Below are 25,088 nucleotides of genomic sequence, written 5' to 3'. Positions count from 1 at the left end.
ATCGTATTGAAAGACACTGCGCCAGAGAAGCAGGGTGAAAAAAGGTACCCCCTGAGAAACTCCAAGTGTGGTTTTATGTTGTGTTCAGTACCTTTCTACTGAATGAAAATCGAACGCTAGAGTAGTGGCTAGTTGTCATTTAGGGAATCATTTACATGGCTATTTAGTTGTTTATAACTGCAGTACAATAAATTTCAGGGGACTAATGCCTCTTTAGAAAAGTCTCCAGATGTTCTGTACTACACAGGGCTGAGCAGTATATCTTTGTATTTCAGGTGCCAATCGCAAAAAACTCTTTTGCTTTTAGACAGGCCAGAATCTGCCTGATTTAGTTTGCTTCTTGTTCTTGCCTAGTGATCCCTTTGTGTTTCACCATGGAGCTGATCACTGCTCTCTGAAGCTCTAGACTTAGTGTCTCTGGTCCCAGCAGACACATTCATTCTTCCAGAAGCTGCAATATCAGTTTAGAATGGATCAAACACAACAAAAAATAGAAGTGGGAGTGACAATGTATAAATGGCAGGATCGGGGAGTAATTTCAGCTCCTTGATCTGGAAGCCCATCTCTACTCTTGACTATGTGTAGGAGCAAGGTTCTGAGTACAATAAACTCTTTGCTCGCCCCATAATCGGTCTGCATAGGGAGAAGAGACACGTTGGGGACTGGAAAGCAGCTGCAATACATCCTGGGCAAGTCCCCCACTCTGGATGATTCGAGAGTAAAGAGTGAAGGGCATGTCACATGGGCTCACCTGTGATGCTGCTTGGACAAAGTCAGCAGTAATGGGGTAGCAGGGTGGCAAAGTGGTCTTGCAGAATGGAGCTGCTGTCAGTTGTTAGCAACACTTAACGTCACACTTAAATGTTAATAATTAAACAAGCATCTTACAAAAACTTCTGTCCTTGACATTGGCCATTTCTCGTAAGTCCTTTTGAAATTCTTCGAGTGTTGATGACTCTGTAACTGGAAGATTGTCTTTTCCCATGTATCTCCTTAAAGAGTTTTTTCCAAAAGGTCGATATATCCCAGCTGTTTCTGAGGCATGTGTACTGAAACAGCAGTTTTGCACCCAATCAAGGAGATTGTGGGGCACTCGCTCCGAGCCAGTCAGCTCTTTTTTCTCATCCACGCTCATTCAAAGCAGTCTTTCCCAATTTCATTGTCTTGAACCTTGCAAAGATCTTACAGAATTTGCCTTGAAGCATTATACTTTTTTGCAGTTGAATGCCCGCTAACAGCTGGAATGAATTGACTCCTAGATTGTTGCTTCTTCAAGTTTTAATTTGGAGGTGTTGGTATAGCAACAGAAACATGAATTTGAAACAAACTGAAAAACTGAAGGAGGAAGTTTCAGGCTGAATGCATCCTGCATAATTCATCTCCAAGAGTCTCATTTCCTCTGGAGGCCTCCCAGGAGAAGAGGCAGCTGTTTGAGCACTTCACAGCTCACATGAAATCAAGTTCATTATGCTTCCACAAATCTGATGATCGACAGATGCTCTTGAAAGGTAGAGAATGGCCCAGACAGGACATTGCAAATATTTTCACCTCACTTCACCTTGGGCTGGCAGAAAACAATATGCAAAGCCTGGTGGTAGCAGTTACTTGTGGGGGTGAGAGAACAACGTTTAAAATATGCAGTAGTGGTCTGAACTTAAGAAGTAAAGGAGCTGTATGAATTTTACACCACAGGTATATAATTACGTGGGTTGCAACACTATCCAGCAAACTAGGTTGCTCTTTCTGTATTAAAAATACAGTAAATAGCAACCTGGAGCCTTGATAATGGCATCACAATCGAAGTAGAGGCTAGTGTTGTGTTCTAAGTGTGATTTTGATCTCACTGTTCTCTTTAATGTCCTTATTAGATAGCCTATCAATTTATCATTTAGCTTTCCTCTTCAGAAAGCAATTTGTCTGGTCAGGATTTAAGGTGAAATATATGAGATGTCCAGGAAAATAGGCGACCTCTTCCCTTTCCTAAATAACCTTTTCTGAAACATTATTACAGCAGATGTGATAAATTCTGTGTCATAAATTCTGTGTCATAAATTCTATGTATTCTGTGGATTTTTAAAAGTATTCTCAAAGAAAATATGTATTTAAGGTTGATCTTTCAGTCATTTAAAACTTTACTTTAAAATCTGAAGTGTTGTCAGGCCCTGTAAACTTGGGTTGACTGTTATGATGTCAGAACTAGGCTGTTTCATTGAGAATAAGGAAAAAGATACATGTTTATTCAGCATGCTTATTTGTATTTCACACCTAAATTCACATCTGAAGAGATTATAGGGACTAGAATTGGAAAGGATGAAAGTGAATGAGATTACAGGATTAAGAAACACACACAAGGTCTTTAAATTATCAGTGTTTCAAAATACAACATATTCAAGCATGAATTCTTACTATCTGGGGTAATTTTTAATAGTGCTAATTTTGATTCCGTTCATTGTCCACATATTGCCACAGTAGATGGAAAGAACATTGCAAGCTACCTGAAAAGCCTGCTATGATGGCAGTTCTACAAATAATAAGGCAATTGCACAGTGAATGTGAGCAGTAGGAGAAAGGGGATGTTCAGATTAGACAGAATATATGCTAATTTTCTTCAGAACTAATAAGTAAATGTCTTATAACAGTGTTTTTAATTTCTTCTTCCAGAACCTGGATGCTTTGCATGACCACCTTGCTACTATTTACCCAGGTATGCGAGCCCCTTCCTTTAGATGCACTGATGCGGAGAAGGGGAAGGGACTCATTCTGCATTACTATTCGGAAAGAGAAGGTCTCCAGGATATTGTCATTGGAATCATCAAAACTGTAGCTCAGCAGATCCACGGTACAGAAATAGATATGAAGGTAATATCTGAAGGGATGTACACATTGGAAGTTTGTGTCATTAGGGCAAAATCACGAAAATAAAAAATGAAGTGATGGCAAGCAATCATTTTCCATTGTTGCTGTCCTTTGTGAAGCAGTGGCATCAGCACTGACTCGGGGAGACCCATGATCATTTGTGTTGCTTTAAGGACACGTCAGCTGTGTGCTGAGAAGTCCCGTAAGAATTTGCAAACAGACCCAATTGGGAACAGTTCAGAACAATATCCCTTTATTCAAAGGAGACAAGATGTACAGAAGTTAGATACTGGGTTATTTGGGGTGCTTTTTTCCACTTTATTTTATATTTGGCATATATTGCTTACTGTCTACTTTGTTCTGTGAGAACACGGGCATTTTGTCTTTGTGTCCTAGATTCTTCATCTGTGTGCAGATTGGGAGGCTGATGTGCACTGATGGGGCCTGGCTGGCGCGTAGTGTTTTCCTCCCAGTCCGCATGCCGGGTCCTTCCCAGAACCAGGATGTGTTTGTGGGTCTCAGACGCCTACAGCCTCAGAAGTGGAAAAATGTTCCTCAGTCACAGAGTTTACGTAGTGTCGTGTGTGCTAAGTCACTTGTGAAATGGGAAAGAAGCTTCTAGTTTGTGTCCATACAGACCAACAGAATGATTTAATTGATAAGGCCTTGCCTATGTAATAGTATAAAATCAGAGCTTGATCCCAGGTGCAGATATATCTGGGGAAAAACAGCAAATAAAAGCTTTTTGGTGTTAGAAATATTGCAACTGTTATAAAATACTTTTCATGAAGTAGAAAAGAATCTAAGCAGGTACAGCAAGCATTTTTGTTTTTTTTTAACTATTTCCTAGTCGTATTACATTTCTATCACAGGTTCATTGTGTACTGGCACAGAAAATCAGTTCTAGTTTCATGAGCATATCACAAAAACATGATCTTGCTCAGGTAAAAGATTTACAAGCAATCCAACGACAAAGGTATTTGTACAGCTATAATGAAGTATTTGCCTTTTAGGTTTCTTGTTACAAGCTAGCTCAGGATTATAGTGAGCGGCTAGTTCTGCATAGCGATGGTGGTATACTTGGTGTCCTTGTTTAGATATCCATAGTTCAAACTTTTACAGCAGGTATTAGTAATCAGATACGGAAGGGTGCAACAGAATCAAAGCAATCCTGCTCTTAGGTCCTTGTTTATTCCAAGTGTTGAGACAGACAAGGAGGACCATGTTGGCAAGTTGGCTGCAAGAGTGCTGAAGCTGTGACTTGACAAGCATTTCTTGTGGTAGCACAGGCAGTTTATTCAGTCCCCCTTCTCTTACTGCTCAAGCCTGTCCTATGACAGCTTCTTCAGATGTCTCTCTCTGGCTGTTGTCAAGCTATAAAATTAATTATACTGAGGAAATTAACTAGGTTAAAAATAGCAGGTTTTCTTCTGGGCTATTTTTACTTGCATCTGTTCTGTTATGTAGTTTGATGTTCTATCAGAGTGAGTTCTGCCAGCATAGCCAAGGGGTCATGCAGAGACAAAAGTGATCAGTGTGGCAGAGGAGAAACCTGGGTCGTGCAAAGCAGCTACCAGAACATACTTTTGACAAACTGTGTCCCCAGTCTGAATCTTACTTCATTGAGAAGATTGTATTGGACAGTACTGATACCCATGTAGGACTTCTGACAAATAATATATCTTCCAAAGACTTTTAAATATTGATTATAAATTTACTTCTCATTTTTATTTCACTTCATTAGGTTTTTCTGGAAATTTTATTCTACTGTAATTAAATAGAAATGTAATAATATTGGTCAAACCCATTGTAAATGAGCACAAAGTTTAATTTAACCCAAACTATTCTTCTAGACCATCTAAGCCAAAAGCACATAGATGCCTAAAAATTGGTATTACTTCTAAACTGAACAAAGTGCATATTGTCTGTATTTTATTTTGTCTGTTACCCCGTTTTTTCCCTTGTCCCTATTAGTCATGTGCCCTCAATCCTGAACTTTTTCTTGTCTTTGCTGGTTAATAAAGCATAGCCTTTGACACCTTTAATGACCTGAAATAGTGTTTTCCTCCACATACTCACAAACTTCAGTAGTAGATAAGCAGAGAATAATCAGCTACTTGTTTCTCTAAGGTGAGAGTGCCAAAAATTGTGGCTTGTCTACACAGACAATGGCAGTGTCCCTCCATTACTCCACAGGTCAACTATTAATCATTAATGGTACAGAGGGAGGGTTTTAAAGTAAAGTAAGTCTGCCATTGTGGTACCTGGCTAGTTTTATACTGTTCAAAAGATGAGGAGAAAAAATTGTCTGACTTATTTCATCTTAATCCCTTGCTTCATCATTTAGTAAATGAATGCTTTCGTGTTTCATTAGTAATACACTGTTTGAAATAGCACAGCACAGAAAAACAATGGAGCTGCTTTTCATCCCCTCAGTTTTTGTGGACCAACCAATGTCTCTTCTGTTAAAATTTTTAGTTTGGACTTCAGTTAGAATTTTGCTTAAGGAAGACTTTTTTTTTTGGAACTGATAAGAGCCTCAGTGCCTAGCTCGAAGTTCCTGATGATATTATGAGAGTTGCCTTCTGACTTGCAAGAACAGAGCTGAGATTCCTGAGTTGCCCTTCCAAATCTCTTTATCCAAAGTATTTACATACTAAAACAGTCCTGTGCTGGATTGTTAAGTTCTGCAGCCCTCTTCATATTACTGTAAAGTTGATATCTGCATTTAGCTGTTTAATACTTTATTATCCACTTTTCTTCCCTGGCTGTTTAGAACAAATACGTACATAAATCTGCTTGAGAGAATGCAAGCTTCTAAGATTGTATTTTCATGAAATTTTGCTTGAATTTTTCTTACATATTACCAGTTCCTGTGAAGGTGGTAGCAGATACTAATTGTTTACAATGCTACTGTTTTTATTTCATTAAGTAGTTAGATTTTGTTTCATGGGTTACACAGAACCACAGAATGACTGAGGTTGGAAGGGACCTCTGGAGGTCATTTTGTCCGACTCCCCCCCTGCTCAAGCTGGGCCACCTACAGTCACTTGCTCTGGACAGTGTTCCGACAGCTTTCAGCTATCTCTAGGGATGTCAGAGGTTGGTTACGTATAAATGAGGGGGAACCTGTGAAGGTGAAGTCAGGACAGGGATTCCGTCAAGGCTCCAAATGGTACAGGTCGATGAAGAATGTTGTACAACCCTATGAAGCCCAAAAATCTGTTGGGAAAACGGGCTTCTAATATCTGAGAGCAGACTATCAAAACCTTTCTTTTTCACAGGGAAGATGGTTCACAATATAAAATGAGAAAAGACCAGGGGAAATCCTTGACAAGATGGTAATTTCAGACTGTCTGATGTCTCTCTGATGGCAATATAAAAAACGAAGCCAGAATGTGACCAGCTGAAGAGCTGACCTAAAAACTACTTTAGGCAGTAGTCATGGAGGACGAGCAGTACTGATCCACACGGTAAAATGATATCTGTGTGTGAAGATAAGTCAATCGTACAGCGTGATCAGCCTCTAATTCTGACACAAGGGCAGCCGTAAACTTCACTATCTTCAGGCTTGGAGGTTTGGTGCAGTGAGACAATCTGCCTTGAAACCAGCTACCAGGTGGAAACACCCTCACAGTTGTAACTTTGGGTGTGCAAAGCTAAGAGTGGTATCATTCCCACAGTGAACTGATTTGCCTCAGGATCACCCTGAAACAGCTGCAGTGAAATTTGTCAAGTAGCATTGCACAGTTGGTTTTTTGCCATTTAAATTCTTGATCTCTTCCGACCAAAAACTTTAAATGGCAAAAACCTGACTTTGTGTTAACCTTCAGGATCTGATGGATGAAGATCCCTATCCAAGGACATTGTGTCCCTCCCTGATGCTGAGATATGAGTGTATTTTGGGGACATGCTCATATCTAAAGGGCTGATTCTTGTCGATACATCAGTGAAAACTTAACAGCTTGTGTTTGTTACACATGCTGTATCACAGTGATACCACTTGATTTAATATCTTGTGTGGAGCTCACCAAAGTAATTTTGAAATAACTGTTCTTGGCGTTGTCCTTCCCTGAAATACTGGTATGACTTTTCACTTGACTCTGAAGATACATCTTCTGGAAAGCACAGGCAGGTTAGCAGTTAGATGTTATAAATTCTCTTTGAAACCAGGAGAGTGATTTTTTTTCCCTTCAGTTTTTAACTGCAGTTACTATGGTGATTGAACTCGTAGATCTGATGAACTGATGTCACTTCACCAGCTAAGACCGCAGGGGGAGGAAGAATTAGACTTGATTCCTGGCTTTGTTGCTTCTGTCACTGAACTTTCATTTATCAAGCATTTAACAGAGACTTCTTCAACAATGTTTAAATGATACTGAAATTCTGTGACTTGCAGACTTCACTTTCACATTTCACAAACATTCACATGCAGAGTGAAATAATAGGTAAATTCTGTTCTAGTTAAGCTTACTACAGAGTATCTAGGGCAGGTCTTTATGCCAGAGAAGTATCTGGCCAATTAGTTTGGATCTGTAGGTACCAAGCATGAAGGGACAGAATTTAACATATTATATTAATGGCCGTAAGCTCTCATTTTAAATTTGCTGACAAGATGGGTGTAATCATGAGATAGGAAGATAGTGCATAAATGATGTAAGCAGAAAAGACATCATGAACTTATATATCCAATGAAAAGCTATTTAAGGATGAATTGGTATCTTGCTTAATGTGGAGAGGGGTTAGCTAATAAGGGTCTGTGCATGAACGATGGGAATCAAATTCAGTAAACCAGCTACGTCCACGGCATATCAGATTTACCAGGATTGTGCAGCTGATGTTGTGGCTATCTTGTAGATCTGACGCATTTCCATGTGTTTGGCCTGTCTTTCATTTTCTGCACTAATGTGGTGCACTAATACAGCAAACTTTTCTAGATGCCCTGGAGTCTGGTCAAAAATAGTTTTGCAAATGAACTTGAAGATGCCTGGGAAATTTGCAGCTGTGCACCGTTACTGACACAGTTCTAATCTATAAAGTTAAGAAAATAGCACATTGTGTGCGATGACTGACTTCATCAGTGTGCAAGGTTGTAGGATCTGTGGTGTCATGTTTCAAACTTAGCTTAATGTCTTGAAGCATGTAGAGTCCTGTTTTTATAGGGTGGTTGGGGTTTTTTTTAACCAACACTTGAGGTTTTTTCTATGGATTCATTTCTAATACATGGAACAAAATGGGAAGTGATGAAAAACCTGTTAGGTGCTGCATGGTAGCAGGAAAAAATCATGTAAGTACAGGTGCAGGTTGGTCTACAGAATACTAGTATGTAGTGACGAAGACGGTCATTAGTTAATAATATTAATATCTCTGGAAGGTGATGTGCTGTCAATATGAACATTTCCTTAAAAATTATTAGATCTTCAAAGATGAATTTTAGGACTGCTTTGCCAAAATAAAAGCTTTTCATCCAAAGCAGGCATTTTTTTTTTCCAGTTGCAGCAAGTTACTTTGAAGTAAGATCCAAGACTGGAAATGATCTGGAAGCATAGATCAATTCTAGTGATAATTCTGCACAATTTGGAAAAGGTTACTGTGTATAATCTCAACTATCCCTGGCCACAATATTAGTAGCAATAAAACAAAACCTGTGGGAGTGTGCATGAGTGGTAGGAAGTAAGAACCTAGACTCCAGCTGTGTTCTTTTAATCCTCAGCATGGCCACAGTTTCTCACAATTTCAGAGATTATGGTTAAAAGATGAGGAAGACATGCAGAACCTTTAAACCCTGAATTCAGAGGGAAGCTGGGTTTCCATCTACTACATTCCATTTTCCTAGACAAACGCACATCACTTGTTTTCCTCAAATGACTGCCGCATACTCTTTCCAAGGTTTACCTCTGGTTTTAACTCATAATTGCCCATTTCTCTTTGTCACATGCTGCCATATGGGTTAGCAACACAGCTTCTTGAGGAAATTAGGGTTTATCACTATTAATATTTGAACTTGTTCATACATCCAGCTTTAGGTACCTACATTAGTTGGTAAATTTAGTAGGCTGATCTGTCTCTAAGTTACCTACTTATGCAACAGAAAGAGAAAATTAATGCAGCACATGGTATAGAGCACCTAAATCAGGCTCCTGCTCTGAACTGTCCTCCAGAGAAGCCTCTCTCCTTTCAATGAATAGTCAAATAGGAGGTAAAGGAACACTACCTTCTTAATTAGGCATTGTTTAACAATAAAATACTGTTTTGTTGTTTTAAACTTCTCCATTAGTATAGGAGCTAAATAAAGTTATCAGCATCCCCAAGCCATCAGCTAGTATGGCTGACAGCTGTGGTGGAGAAATATTTAATAAATTAAACATCTTAGGAATCGAGTGCAGTGTTTGTGCATATCCGTCTGTTTTCTTATGGAAACTCTTAATGTCTGTGGTTAGACTGTGTGTAAAGGGCAGAATCAGGAAGCATTAGAGATTTTAAGAAGTCTTTTTTTGTTTCAGTGGCTTTAGGATCAGACTAAATGAAAGTAGAATCAGGTGCAACATGTTCCAGAAAGTTGCCACTAAACAATACTGTGTAAATAGAATTGTTCTGTTCCAGTCATTAAATCTAACTAAGCTTGAGAAAAGGTGAATTTGGCCTCTCAAGGTAAATTATGTTATTCTGTTAGTTATTAGCTTTAATTACACCGCAATACATGACTCTCACTGCAAATAAAGTAATCCCTACTAATTTTGGGGTTTTTTTACTAACTTTGAGTAAGATTACTGAAGTGTGAAATGCTATATTCAAGACACTTACTTGAGATTCCACTGATGTAGACGACGCTGGTTTTGCTGTGATTTCATTTAATATGGAATGCAGCTCGGAGAAGATTGTCATTGCATTTAGTTTTATCTGTTGGTCCTAGTCTTGTAATCTGCTTGAACGTGTAAAGGCTGTATGTTCAAACATCAGCTTGATCCACCTGGCTGGTTGTGCCACGCCTATCCTCTCCTCAGCACTGTTTGCTGTTGTGTTAATAGACTTTGCAAACAGCTTTCATCAAAATAAGGATTCAAGTGGTCTTTGTAATTCAAGACTTGCCTCGGGTTCATTCAAGGGGAGAGAATTCTGTGTCCTGTCTTCTGGCAAGTACCAGTACAAGCAAGCATAACCTGAACCCTGACCCCTGATTTCAGGATGTGCATTTCACTCAAGCTTTATAAATTATATTTGGATGATCTTCAAAGAGCAACTGTGGCTAAGCAAAGACATAATTATTCACCTGGAATTATAAAGACTCTCTAAAATCAGAAATACTTTAGTATTTTTCAAGATGCAGGTACCATTCTTGAATTCATCTTTCTAATGTAAATGTACTCCCATCTTCATAGTAGCATTCCAGTTATTGAGTAGCAGAGTTCTCTGTTTTTCATTTTTTTCCTTCATTTTTCTAGGTTATTCAGCAGAGAAATGAGGAATGCGACCACATTCAATTTTTAATTGAGGAGAAAGAATCTAAAGAAGAGGACTACTATGAAGACCTTGACAGATTTGAAGAAAACGGTACCCAAGAATCTCGCATCAGTCCCTATACTTTCTGCAAGGCCTTTCCTTTCCACATAATATTTGACAGAGATCTGGTGGTCACGCAGTGTGGCAATGCTATCTACAGAGTCCTTCCACAGGTTAGATGATGCTGATGCATGAATAGTCGTAGAGATTCCTAATAGTTGATGTTTCACAGTTTTATTTTAAAGATCAATAAAACAGATTTAGGATTCTCTGTCCAAACAGCATTCCTATGTAACTGTATAATACTTACTACATTATGTAATTATTACATAATTATTACTACATTACTCCTCTTGTTTGAAAAAGGACTGTGAAAACAGCCCTAATTCTGCAACAGCTTTGTTCCTTATGGTCATGTCCACAAAGAGAATAAGCTTGAGCAGAGAAAATCTGATCACCCCCTTCAATTCAGGTGTTGGCTTGATACCTGGTTCTTTCTCCAAGATACATTTGCTATGCAAGTGGCAGATAACTCTGTAAAGTGGGTGTGAAACCATCAGTGCAGCTTGGCCTGCCGTTCAGGAAATGGTCTTGCCCATACTACTATATAGTGTAGCAGCAGGTACGTAGTCTGTATCTGTTACCTGACAGTAATGCTGTCAGATGCATAATAACTGAAGAGCAGAATAACACAAATTGTAGCATTCTCTCTCGGCTTGTACATCAAAAGCATCAGTATTAACTCAGATGACCCAAACTATGTGAGATATATATATGTATATGACTTCTGAACTTAATGCAGCTGCTGCATTAAGTTATTTACAGTGAAAAGGTACTCAGAGGTCTGTTTAATGTCACGTATTGTGTATATGAACAGGATACCTCAGTTCTTGCCTGAAAGAGCTGACAGTGTTTCTAAAAATAAGCAACAAACAGGGAAAAGCAGTAATGAGAGAGGCAAAAAAAAAGATGGTGAAGACATCAAATCATTATTACAATTATGTAGGCTGATGTTGCACATACCATGTTGTTTCTGAATCGTTGACATACTTTCAAAATGCAGTTTTATGTTAGCTTTTTCCTGCAATTTGTTTTTGGTGATTTCTCTCCTGAATTTTGCAGAAAGGTTTGAAAAAAGAGTAAGTAACTGTCAGAATGTTCCCAAGGGCATTCGCTGAACTGATTCAGCCTCCTGAGGATGGCTATCAGAATCCTGACTATCAAAGTTGATGCTTTAGAGAACTTGGCTTATTGAGAAGGGAGTTTGAAGGAGGTCACTTGGGAGGAAAACACTGGAAAGCTTTTTTTTTGCTGTAGCGTGAGAATGGTTTGACAGATAACAAATGTGATAGTCCAACACAATTTTACAAAGTCATCTTGCAGACTGGAATTGCATTTTAAAGTCAATATACTTCTGTTGTGAAATCCTTGATTTAAAAGCCATGTGTGTTAACGGAGAAATGCATAAAGTATATATTCTCTTCCATTCAGTACTGTCATCTAAGCAAACTGAATGTAATTACTCCTTGTATATTTTTATTTTATTATAAAACATAACAATCTTTTGTTTTTCTTTTTTGTGGTTTTGTTGTTGTTTTGTTTTGTTTTCTTTTTTTATTCTAGCTGCAGCCAGGAAATTGCAGTCTGTTGTCAGTCTTCTCCTTGGTCCGGCCTCATATAGATATTAGTTTCCATGGGATCCTTTCACATATCAATACAGTCTTTGTGCTGAGAACCAAGGTAAACAGACAATATTCACCTGGCTTTTCTTTAAGTAAGTATGCTTTGGAGAAATAAGAAGTGCTGAAAGCTCAGAAATCTTCAGAGACAATTCAGTAGTATGCTCGGTATCCCTTTTGAGTCATGAGCCAAGAAAAACTCACAGGTGTGAATTCATGTGGAGCGGTTAAGTAGAATGCTACATGGGAATGGTGAAGTACAGATACTTCATGTCTGATGCTTTCTTTGTAAGGGGCCAACCCATTATATACTTGTACAAAAGTAATTTTTGTATTTTCATACATTTACTTTTGTTTCATAACGATATGGGAGACAAAACTGAAATGTGTTCTTGCTTGAACCCCTGTGTTCATGCATAGTTCTGTCTCCTTTTCTCTAGAGAGGGCAGGAGAGGAGGCAGGTGATGAACGAATGCAGCATGTAGAATAGCACCTACTGTGTCAAGGAGCCTGTTTATTTATTGAAGACTTTACCTGAGAGAAACCATAATAAATAAATAATTAATAAGATTTATTAGAGGTGCTGCCAGGCATAGATAGAACGTCATAGAATAGGCAATAGGCAATACTTTGGTCAGACTACTGTTAAGAAATGACACGGAAAAAAACAAGCAGTTATGAACAAGAATGTGACTATGCTTTATATCTCTGAGGCAGCAAATCATAGTATTAAAATAAGGGTAGTATATGATGTTCAACTGAGAAATTAATCAAGTTTTAATGTAGGCTGTAACTCCAATTAAACATTCTGACTGCCTTCGTAGTAAAGGCTCTTAGTACATGGCCTGGTGTGTAACACATGTACTGTTGCCCTTATATAATTGTGACTTTTCATCACCAGGAGGGGCTGTTGGATGTGGAAAAGCTGGAGTGTGAAGATGAGCTGACTGGCACAGAAATCAGCTGCTTACGCCTGAAAGGGCAAATGATCTACTTGCCTGAAGCAGACAGCATTCTCTTTCTTTGTTCGCCAAGGTACTTGAAACCTGAAGACTTCTATAATACTGATTTTTATTTTACAATTACTGATTTTAAGAACACTTTGCGACAGTAGTGCTACAGCGATTAATTGGTTCAAGTATTGACTTCATTGATTTTGATGTGTTTATACTAAAAGAAGGAGAAGCATTTAAACATCAGAACTTGACTGATTATTAAGTAATTCAATGTAAACATTGGGATGCTCTGGCCCACTTTGTACAAATGGGAATTTCTCCCGATTCCACTATTTTTGGCAAGTTTTGTCCTTTGTTTCTTACTGTGAGAGTGCTAAGAAATGTCACAATGATTTGATTTCCTATGCAGATTCATACATTTTTGCAGTAGTCTTAATGTAACAGAGCAGTGATGATTATAAAGAAGTGGCTGGAATGGGGGCTGAGTGGAGGGCTGCTTTAGCTGAGAGCATGTTGAGCTAACACATCAGATTACACAGTTATGTTAATCTCCTGTGTAAAAGGGAGAGAGTGGATGAAGGCAGAAGGGGAAGAGGCTAATTTAACGTAATCTCACTTTTCTGTGTGTACTGAAGTATGTACATTCGGTACGTTCATGGAACTTATCAGTGTGAAGTCTATATTTAAATGCAAAATCAAGAGCCATGTGTTAACATGAATGAACACAAATGAGGTAGTTCATAGAATGGTCATGTTGTAGAGCTCATCACAAGTTCAGAAGCATAATCCTTCTGTTATTCAGCAGCTTCATTTGAGTTTTAAATGCTCCTTTGGCAAGTTTAATTGTACCCATGTTATTATTTATTTCTCCACGTTGCAGTGTGATGAACCTGGATGATTTAACCAGAAGAGGTTTATATTTGAGTGATATTCCATTGCATGATGCGACCCGTGATCTGGTTCTTTTGGGAGAACAGTTCAGAGAGGAATATAAACTGACTCAGGAGCTTGAGATCCTCACTGACAGACTGCAGCACACACTGCGTGCACTGGAAGATGAAAAGAAAAAGACAGACACGTAAGAACCAAATCCTGATTTTGATCTGAAGCAGCCACAGCGATATATTATTTATAGCTACCTTCTTAAAAAAATAACAGAATCTTGGGAGGAGATATTCAGGGTCGATAATTTTGGAGTCAAGAAGGAACACTTTAACGCCTGAGAGGGTATTTCTTTATTTAGATTGTCAAATGTCATCTGCAGTCTAGGCTGTTACATGCACAGGTGTTTTAGTGGCTCCCTCCCTGACAAGGAAAGTTATGAGAAGTAAACTGACAATCCTTTTTACTTTTTGAATTACCTAAAACAGTAGTGTTGCAGACTTTCTTACATCTACCATGCTCACAGGTTAATAGAACAGAAAAACATACCCTGTAAGCCTTGAAAATAGTCTGTGTAGTGGTGATGTTTTGCAATAGGCTAATGTTATGAAATTGGTTTTATAGTTACCTGTAGAAATCGATTTGGGGCCCAATGCACACAGTTTATTATTGTACTTATATCTAGATAGTAATATTATCTAGATAGCCCCAAATCCATTTCTACAGGTAACTATAAAATCAAATTCATAGCATTAGTGTATATATAGTTTTATATTATCTGTCTATATAATACATATATATATTAGTCTCTATATAGCTGAGCTCTAGGACTACTGGCAAATAAATTAAACAAAACTTTGTGTGACAAGCAGCGTGAGGTTGATCATAGAGTCATAGAATAGAACAATAGAATGGTTTGGGTTGGAAGGGACCTTAAAGATCACTAGTCCCAACCCCCCTGCCATGGGCAGGGACACCTTCCACCAGCCCCGTCCAGCCTGGCCTTGAGCACTGCCAGGGATGGGGCAGCCACAGCTGCTCTGGGCAACCTGTTCCAGTGCCTCAGCACCCTCACAGGGAAGAATTTTTTCCTAGTCTCTAGTCTAAATCTCCTCTCTTTCAGTTTAAAGCCGTTCCCCCTTGTCCCATCACTGCAGGCCCCTGTACAACGTCCCTCCCCAGCTTTCCTGTAGCCCCTTCAGGCACTGGCAGCTGCTAGAAGGTCTCCCCGGAGCCTTCTCCTCCAGGCTGACCCCCCCAGCTCTCTCAGCCCGTCTTCGTAGGAGATCATCTTCATGGTCCTCCTCTGGACTCCTCCAACAGGTCCATGTCCTTTTTATACTGGGGGCCCCAGCGCTGGAAGTAGTAGTCCAGGTGGGGTCTCTTGAGAGTGGAGTAGAGGGGAGGAATGGTGGCTGACTCTCCTTTATAAAACATAGTTCCCATCACTGTAATAGATTTTTCTTGTGGATTATACTTCTGTAGTAGTAGAATTAACATTTGTTGTGCTGTGAATTCTATTGACAGATTATTTTTCCTGTAGTAGAGTAATGGAAATTGTTGTAAAAAGACTTGAAAGGGATGGACAGAAGAGTCAGAGAGACAAGGAGTCTAAAAATATTTTTCTGTTCATTCTTATTGACTTGTTTTGTAGAAATCATTTTATCTTCAGGAATTCTAGCCTTCTTGGCAGCCACTGGAACAGTGTCAATTGCTGTGTCATGTGCCGAAAGTATTCACTAATTATAACTCATGCAGTAGTGAACTTGCCAAAAATGCAACTAATGAGGATTTGTGCAGGAGGCTGTGTACCAAATGATGCTCAATTTTTGTGAATCTTTGCTGTGTAAGGAGGGAAATGCACCTTAAGATGGCCATTAGAAAGTTGAAGGAATACACATAAGAATAGGGTGAAAACTCTGTGTGAGTGATTTGGATTTTATCTGCATAATTTGTAATATGAGCAAATGTTAATATGTCATGTAGTCTATTATTAAAAAAAACATGCAATAAACCCTAAAAGCAACATTCTCAACAGAAAAGGAAGCATTTAGCAACACATGAATTGATCAAAGGTGGGAAACCGATGCCTTTGTTGCCTTTTTTGTATTTTTTATGGTTTTGTGAGCAAAACCAGATTATATGAACTGAGGATAGGACAGAAATACTTAAGCAATAATAAAAAAAAAATGATCCAAGCAAGTAACAGATCACGTCAGAAGAATTAGTAATATTTACCTCATTTTGTTGGCATCTTATCTGCATTAATACGTGTTTGAAATGTCGTGGCTTTAGGTACACTGATGTAGATCAGTTCCTGTGTCCCACATAATACACTTTTCAGTAAACATCTTGCATATTGCTCTTTGATGATGTGAGTGTGTTATAAACCCTATAGGAGATACCAAGTAAATATTTGAAGAGTGCTGGTGTAAAGACCTTTTCCACGTTCTTGTGCCTTTCTTTTCTTACACATTTAGATTACTGTACTCTGTTCTACCACCATCCGTGGCAAATGAGCTGAGACACAAGCGTCCCGTTCCAGCGAAGCGGTATGACAATGTGACCATTCTTTTCAGTGGCATTGTTGGATTCAATGCCTTCTGTAGTAAACATGCCTCTGGAGAGGGAGCCATGAAGATTGTTAATCTTTTAAATGATCTTTACACAAGATTTGATATTCTGACTGATTCACGAAGAAATCCATTTGTTTATAAGGTAAGCAGAAGATTTTAAAAGTATTTAAGCTGTGACTTTTTTATAATTTACTATCATGTCACTCTTTTCCATCTTTTGTATTTTAGGCTTTTTTAAAACACTAGTTCTGTTCTCAGTCTGAACTGTGTTACTTGATAATACTTAGCTGAAGAAGAGTATGTTGTTTATTTCTAAATGCATGAAGGAACACAAAGGGCTTTAGTTCTCAGCAGGATTTCTGCACAGTCACCCGTTAGGTGGATATATGTGTCTACTTCCATATTTAGCAGATACGAACACTTACACAAGCAGTTTGTGGTTCTGCTGACCCTGTGTTTTAAGTTTTTCAGTCATATACCTGGGTTGTCCTGGTTGTAAATTTTAATTTACTGTTCAGTTACTCAACATGCATTTCATTCCTTCATTAGGAATGAGGTGTAGTTGCAGACGTGGCTGGTAGCAGGTAGATAGGTAGAAAGAGATAGATATATATATCCCATATATATAGACAGGTGAATTCTTCTGTGTTTATATGTTTAAGATTCATTCCTAGCTTTTAATAGAAATCAGTTTTATGTCCTGTGCCAATTGAATCAAGGGTCTGAGCCAAGACAAACATAGTGCTCAGTTTCTACAGAAATTTGGAAGACCCCAGAAGAGAGGGCTCCAGTTCACACACTCACAGTGTCATTTTGATTTGTTACGTTTTGGACATAAAATACATTCTTTTCAGTAACAAACAGATGTGACGGGAATTAAGGTGATTTGAATGAAAGTGAAGGGAAACTATTTGAAAAGACAAGCAGTCTTGAAAGAAGCACTACTTCCATTCTTGTACTCTAAAGCCTGTGATAATAAAGTAATTGAAAAATGTGTATCTTGATAGGTGGAAACAGTTGGGGACAAGTATATGACCGTGAGTGGTCTACCAGAGCCTTGCATTCATCATGCACGTTCTATCTGCCACCTGGCTTTGGATATGATGGAAATAGCAGGCCAAGTTCAAGTGGATGGTGAGCCTGTACAGGTTAGTGAATGTGTGGGCTTGAATGAAGAGCCCATTCTTTGACATGATAAAATGGTAATGCTTTGAAATATGGTTATGTTCATGTCCTAGTCCTTGCAAGCTTTGTTATTGTTAGATTTTGAGATTGATATCTGCAAAAATGAAGTCACATGTAGATGTGACATGTACAGTTCTCAGACCTTAAAATCTAATTAGTGTTTAACCTTTTAAAGGATTAAATTAGGTCCACATCATTTATGTCTGTTTTCCAATCATTTCAATCTAATCAACAAATTCCCATTGTGCATCAAGTACAATTTGTTGAGCCTTCTTCATCTCAGTGAAAAGAACAATAATATTCCCTCACTGATATTTTTGATGACGCTTCAGATCCTCATGTCAGCACAAGAAAATATTGCATTAAAAAGATATAAAAATAAGCGGTTATGGCAGTGATTACTGGCAAAAATGTGTATTAGTGGAAGTTCACTCATTGCGGGATTTTATGAAGATGTTGGGGCATTAATACAGAACTGGGGAGGCTGCATTGACCTGTCCTCGTCAGAAGGCTATGAGAGCAAAATAAGTAATGAGTGTGATGCATATTTCTATTTACATGAATGTTACTGGTCTGACACCTAGCTTAGAGCTCTGGACTTTGTCACTGGGCAAAGAAGCAAGAAGGTTTGATTTGGAGCGTTACAGTAACTGTAGGAATGAGCTTCCCCAAACCCCTGTCCAATCTCTGAGTTTTTAAATGTAAAATACCATGACGTTTCCTTTGAGAAATGCCTTTTTTCCTTGACCTAAACTATCCATTTCTGCATCTTCTGAGCACTCATTAAACACAGACCTGCAGAGTATGCCTCTTTCCCCTTTTTTTTAATTTCACAGTATGTAATAGCAGCATGGCATGATGCATGCGGGAAAAATATGGAGTTTATTCTTTCATGGGGGAGGGAGAGTCATGACACTGCACTACAATAAAAAAAACCAGTAACATGAAACACAAAAGGCAAGGTTTTGAAGAAGCAGGAGTGCACACTGAAAAAATAAAACTCTAGTAGATAGGAATGGTGTAATATCTGTATTTAGTCAGAGGCATCAGATTAGTTACATTAATTTTGAATACTCAAACTTTATTTTTTTTTCTCTCTCAAGATAACAATAGGAATCCACACTGGTGAGGTAGTCACAGGTGTTATAGGCCAAAGGATGCCGCGTTACTGTCTCTTTGGAAATACTGTCAATTTAACAAGCAGAACAGAAACTACTGGAGAAAAGGGAAAGATCAATGTCTCTGAATATACTTACAGGTGAGTGATGAAGTGTTTTATTGGTGTTGACATCTTACAAGAAATCACTTTGTCAGCATAATGTGAAAGTGTCGTTGGGAGTTGAAAGTGACAGGACTCCTGCAACACATTATTTAAGTACGCGAATCCTCAAGAAAATGTATGGCAGACTGCATTATGATATACTGTTATTGTTATGCAAATATAATAAAGATAAAGAGATAGATTTGACTTTTGTAATTTGCTCACATATCTGTAGCATCTTTAATATTTTATATAATGTGTGGCATGCATGCATAGTACATAAATTTACATGTTTCTTTTTCAATTTCAGGTGTCTTATGACACCAGAAAATTCAGATCCTCAGTTCCACCTGGAGTACAGAGGTCCAGTTTCTATGAAGGGTAAAAAAGAACCAATGCAGGTTTGGTTTTTGTCCAGAAAGAGTACAGAGACAGAGGTATGACTAACCAGAGTGTAATTTTTCTTTTAAACAAGGTATAAACATGACAAATTTTATCTAAACCACTGAGATCCATTTGCATTTGGAAAACTAAACGTTCCCTAGAAAAAATGAAGTTTTGTACAACACTATTTCATTAATGCATTTATTATCTTGACAGCACGTTAAAGTCCTTGATTATTTGTCTTTACAGTTTTTGCAGTCCCTGAAAGAACACTTTTGTATTTTAAAAAGTGCTTGAGGGAATGCCAAGTGTTTAAATATTTATATCTCCCTTTTCTTACGTATTTCTCCACTGTAGTAGATTTTGCAATATAATGGCTGTTTCTGTTTAGCTGATATGTCGAGTTATCAGCACTTCAGAATTCATCATGTGCTTTCTTACAGTGGGTGGATGAATGTGCCTTCAGATAGTTAGGCAGTAGTCCAGCAACTACTTGCAGACAGGTTCACACCTGATATGTGTGGTGGTCCGTTAACCCCAGATGGATCTGCTTCTTTGGAGACTGCTGCATGATAGAGGTGTTGCTTTAGAAATATACAGGGTGAAAACTGATTCTTCTAATTGACAAATAGGCCTAAATCCTCTTCTCAAAATGATGTAGGGTAAAGCTCTTCAAGCACTGAGTGAGTCTTTAAGCTTATGCATCAATTTCAGAAGTCTGGGCATGTATTAACCAAAATCCCATTAAAAGCCAGTGAGATCTAGACTCACGAGTGTGCTACAAACTCAGACACTGAATCAGATTACAGTATGCCAGCTGATTTGCTATAGTTGAGCAGGTGCATACATTACACCATTGCCAACAGGGAGAAAAAAGGCTAAAAATAATTTACATAGCTTGACTTTTGTCCTGAAGTAATATAAAATGGAAGAGGTTTAAGCTAATGAGGTTTAATCTTAAAAATATACTGACTAAAATAATGTCATCAGTTACGTTGGCTGAGATAATTTTTCTAAGTCACAGGAAACTAATTATGCATCTGAATACTCACGTGCTTCTGAAATGAAATTTGGGCTGTTAAACTGTTTGGGCTCTTTAGGAGATCTAATCCAGATTTATTACCACTGGTACCCAAGTATATGAATACTGACTTTTTAATGGTAACTCCCAGTATTAAACTTCAGGGGAGAGCCTGTACTTGAACTCTGCTAAAATCTGTATCGTAGTATGTATTACTTACATATTCTGGTAATAAATTTTGATAATACTTTTCTATTTTTATTCTGTGTCAAGATTACCTACAAGTTCACACAGCTACCATTCTTTCAAATCTATAGTTGTATTTAAAATGTATTTTAATTAAACACCTTTCACTTTTTTTTGCGTTATAAATTATGTCCTATCATTTGTAGCAGGGCACATTGTAATTTTAAATGTAAAATTTCAGAGGGGTACCGAGTCAGGTGGGTATTTTCCTTGTTTCACCGTCACCCGTTTAATATGAATATAGGGTTCAGATAGTTTAGAATTTTAAATATTGCACTTTCCTTTTAGAGATCTTGTACAACAGTGGGTTGTCTTAATCCTCACAGCAGTCCTGAGAGGTACTTGCTGATACTGTTATCTAGTAATCAGGCTTTGTGTAGAGGGACTAGGGGGTAGGAATAAACCTGACACAAATACTGTCAGCCTGATTTTCAAGAGAACTTAAGACTCACAGTTTAAGCACACTCAAAATGTGTGTGTGTTTATTTTTTGCTGATTCTGAAAATCAGATATACATGTAATTCTTATAGCTAGAAGGACTTGTCCCTTCACAGGTATTTCTTCTAAATTGTACCAAGTTTGGGAGGAGACTAGAAAGATACATTCATGTGGTGATTGGAACTGTCATTTGGTCAGGGGTGATTATGAAAAGTGAAAGAATATAATCCTCTAATCTTTTAATTCTTTTTCACTCTCTGCATAATTTCGCCTGTCCATACACAAAAATGCACTGAGTTTTACTCCTTTAGATTTTCTGAACTTGACTGAAGTTTCTCTTTGTCTCGTAAAGGTACTCTTCATGTTACTTCTGGCACTTTATAGGCTGTACATAATAGCTGTAATCGAAAGCGGAAATCGGATAACCAATCTTTTATGTTTGATTACCTTAGAGTATTCGCTTTGCTTTAGGCAAAGGTGTAGTCTTGGGGGTTTTTTTGCAAAATCTTATTTTCTCTGACCTTTCAAACACATACCCATGCTAATTGCAGTGCTGTTAATTTCAAGGGCACTGTTCATAACAATGAGTATGGCATGTTAACATATATTCAGAAACTGTATGGTAAATTTCCTGAAAGGTCACTCCAGAATATTGCAAGAAGTGGCTTATAGAAGTAAACACGAAAATACTTCTTAAATCATCCTGCAGATACTTCTGCTGATTATTCTTTTACTGTGAAGTTTTCTGTCTCCAGTATCTTTAAATCTGGGATGGATTCACGTTAGTGATATATTCTCCTTCTCATTATATCCCTCAGGGAATGATTAGCTCAGCATTTGCAAATCTGTCAGCATAATATTTTACCCTGAAGCCCGGTAATTAATACATGGTGAGGAAAGAGGACGAAATATTTACAGCTGGCATAGAGATGTGAAACCAAGGCTTAAAATATGCCGTCTCTCTGCTAGGCTAGAAAATGATAGGGTTGGGGCAGCTCAGTATGCCTCAAACTTGGTTCCTGAGTTGGCATGTCTAATATCAGTCACCATGAGCAGCAGTTACTTCTGAGAAAGACCTGATTTACAAGAGTCCGTGGTGTTTGGAGTGCTGCTGCTTTACTTTTTTCAAGTTAAAATATCTCTTCCATGATATCACTACACCAAAAATAAGGATTGCATCAGAAATATACATAGAACAAAAGCAACTGTGACCTGTTACTCATTTTGCATCCAGTTGTTTGCACAAGATTAATTATTACTATCATTATTATTTTAACAGAGGTTCAGCTGTAGCTCCTCTCTTGAAAACAGATTTGTTTTAAAAAATAAAGCTTGCAGAGACCCTCATGTGTCTGACTGCAACTTCCATCATTCCCCACTTCCAAATACCTTTCTCTTCTGCCATGTCCCCACATTACTGATGGGAACATGTTAAAATATCTTGGTCAGAGCAAGTAGTTCATCAGGGAATGTAGGAATTGTTATGTTCCTACATACCACAAATACAGAAGAAATATGTGCGTTACCTATGCTGTGTTTTATTATTTCTATTATTTACTGATACTGGTTGCAAGTTGTAAAATGTATTTTGTCACTGCGTTGACCCACCATGTTGTTTCTTCAAAGAAAATACCTTACTTCTCAAATTCTACTTGCATGCACTCAAGGAAACAAAGCAAGATGCTTTCTGAGCTGAGGGAAGAGGAAGAGGACGCTGGATAGGGCGCAGTACTGTCTCCAAATAGGGTGCCAGGCAGTAAGGTTGAGTTATGGATGCTATTTCACGTCATACCTCCCATTGCTGTGTGCAGTACCATTGTTTTTTGCCCTACTCCTGAAATCATACTCAACATTTTCCTCCAGGCTTGCTTGCTATTTTTTCCCCTTAATGTTTGGTGGTGTTATCTCTGCTGTGAGCATGTATTTCAAGCTTTCCTTTTTTTTGATATGCATTTTTGCACGTCAGTCATGTACATGTAGCCCTTCCTACCACCAGATAATGAATAAAATTTTGTAGTATGCACGCCACAACTAACCACTTTGATCTGATGCTTCACATCTTCATCTTCATCTCTGAAGTATAGTGGTTATGTGAATCAGTGGCATTTCTGGAAAGATAGGTATTTTGGTTGTTGGGCAGAGTAATGAACCTAAAGAACTATTTTTAAAAATAATATCTGAAGCAGCATTATGAAAATTACTGTATAAATGTTGTTTATCAGATTTAGCCCTGCTATTACCATGTCTCCCATTCATTTTGTGAATAACACTTTAAAAGGTTCCTCTTTTGATATCATCCTGCATTTTCCCTTTGTAGACACTATGTAAACATTTGCTGTATTGAAAAGGGGCAGTTTGTCTGATACTGCCGTTTGAAGCATGTGCCAATGTCCTTCTACTGAAATGCTGTTCACTTGGAATGTATTTCTCATTGATTTATATTAACTAAATTGTCACGTTAATAACAGATTGCTGGACAATTTTCAACCACCTGTAGTGCTTTGATTCTTTTGTGATGGAGTCCCCAGAATTGAAAGGTGTGCTGCCGAGATGTGGTTGTCATGGTTGCCTTTTGATTTGATTTCTCTAATTTTCAGAAATGATACTATTTTATGCCTTGGGAGGACCTGATAATATTCTAGGTCTCCTGGCATAATTAAGGGATGTAAAGCTTGTAAGGGAACATAGTATCTTTTATCAGCTGGTACAGTTAGTAGAAGTGGACAAGGTTTCAGATGCATAGACTTTCCATAACTTCAACATACAGTGCATTTTTATGTGAATAATATCTGTTCTTACCTGACTGATAATTTCTGAATATTTGCATTATAAAATAGGATAGTGCAATTACTTTGTGTATAAAAATTGTCTATATCTAGTATACCTTATCAGCACAGAATATATATGTGTAAATGTTTCATGTTAATGTGCAAAAGAAATTGCAATAAATTATTTTTTCCACTGACTTACGGAAATCTTGGATTTTCTTTTTGGTGAAAGCTGTATTTTATTGTTTGATACAAAACAAGTATGGTTCTCCAGTCCATAATTTGAAGTCCAAGTTTAAATAATTTATCAAGTAATTGTTCTAATTTTTGCAAATATCTAAGAGTCTACCACATTCAGATTAATGGCTTGCATCCTGAGATTAAAGGAGTGTTCAAAATGTGTAGATTAATGCTGTGAAAATAGTAGACAAGTTCACAAAAATGTATACATTCCCTTGAAACTCTTGGACTGGACAGTATCTAACAATCAAAAATTATTAGGCATCCACTTTGAGCAGGATGTACATTACCAACCAAAGCTTTAGGAATGGGAAATGAAGATGGGAAGCCACATGCGTTCCTTTCCATCGCCTCACTGTCGGACAGCAACACGTCCCAGCTCTCCATGAGAGATTGCCCTCACTCTAATAGGTACACAACAGCAATTTGCACTTGAAGTTGATCGAGCTTACCAAAACTTTCATGGTGACTTCTAAAGGCGTGGGGTTTGTGACAGCTGTAGTTGTGCATTGACATAATTCATGCAAATGGCTGTGAAGTAACTGAAGTTTCTGTATTATGCTTCATGATGGAAGATGGCATGCCAGAAAATTGAGTTTATATTTTACCTTCTTGATCATTTCAGACTGTTAAACCTCCTGTTAAGCTACTTTGTAACAACCAATTTCTTAAAGCACTAAAATAATAGCTCATATATTGTGTTCATATAAGAGCTTTTTACTTCAAGGAAACCAGTATGATTTAGGCACTTCACCATTTTTATTACTAGAACTGGTCTTCACTTAAATGCCACTTGCAGCCACTAAAACTATACTTTGGTTAAGTATTATTCTCAGATAACAGTAAAACCTTACGCAGTTCTGTTTAGTTCTTTTGTGTGTGCTCTGTTGCCTCTTCTATTTAACTGCAGTGATCTATTTTTTCAATAGCAGCTCTCTAGCAGAAACATGAGGCAGAGTAATTACCAAAGTCTGTTTACAAGTGCATCTGGTTTATTTTAGTATTTTTTGTAAAAAAAAGTTGAAACAAAGAGAAGAAAGGGGAAAGCAGCAATGAAATTGCAAATTATGGAATGCTTAGCTGTTTGTAATCTCCT

At 37.9% G+C, this 25,088-nt stretch overlaps 1 protein-coding gene across 2 annotated transcripts in view; it reads left to right on the top strand.

The window, feature by feature from the left end:
• The window catches only part of GUCY1B1 (guanylate cyclase 1 soluble subunit beta 1), a 43,497-nt gene extending 19,548 nt beyond the window's left edge, over positions 1–23,949 (top strand). For both annotated transcript variants that reach the window (XM_037378115.1, XM_037378125.1), the window contains 10 exons: positions 2,662–2,859; positions 10,299–10,529; positions 11,980–12,096; positions 12,937–13,070; positions 13,872–14,069; positions 16,354–16,591; positions 17,457–17,597; positions 18,738–18,892; positions 19,206–19,332; positions 22,652–23,949. In XM_037378115.1, the coding sequence (XP_037234012.1) occupies positions 2,662–2,859; positions 10,299–10,529; positions 11,980–12,096; positions 12,937–13,070; positions 13,872–14,069; positions 16,354–16,591; positions 17,457–17,597; positions 18,738–18,892; positions 19,206–19,332; positions 22,652–22,675 (1,563 nt within the window). In that variant the 3' untranslated portion in view covers positions 22,676–23,949. The remainder of the gene's footprint in view (positions 1–2,661; positions 2,860–10,298; positions 10,530–11,979; positions 12,097–12,936; positions 13,071–13,871; positions 14,070–16,353; positions 16,592–17,456; positions 17,598–18,737; positions 18,893–19,205; positions 19,333–22,651) is intronic.
• Positions 23,950–25,088: the final 1,139 nt, after the last annotated feature.

This window comes from Falco rusticolus, chromosome 1, assembly GCF_015220075.1.
Source record: "Falco rusticolus isolate bFalRus1 chromosome 1, bFalRus1.pri, whole genome shotgun sequence".
In the NCBI taxonomy this organism is placed as follows: Eukaryota; Metazoa; Chordata; class Aves; order Falconiformes; family Falconidae; genus Falco; species Falco rusticolus.
Note: the sequence above shows the minus strand (reverse complement) of the source record. Positions and strands in the feature narration are given on the sequence as shown.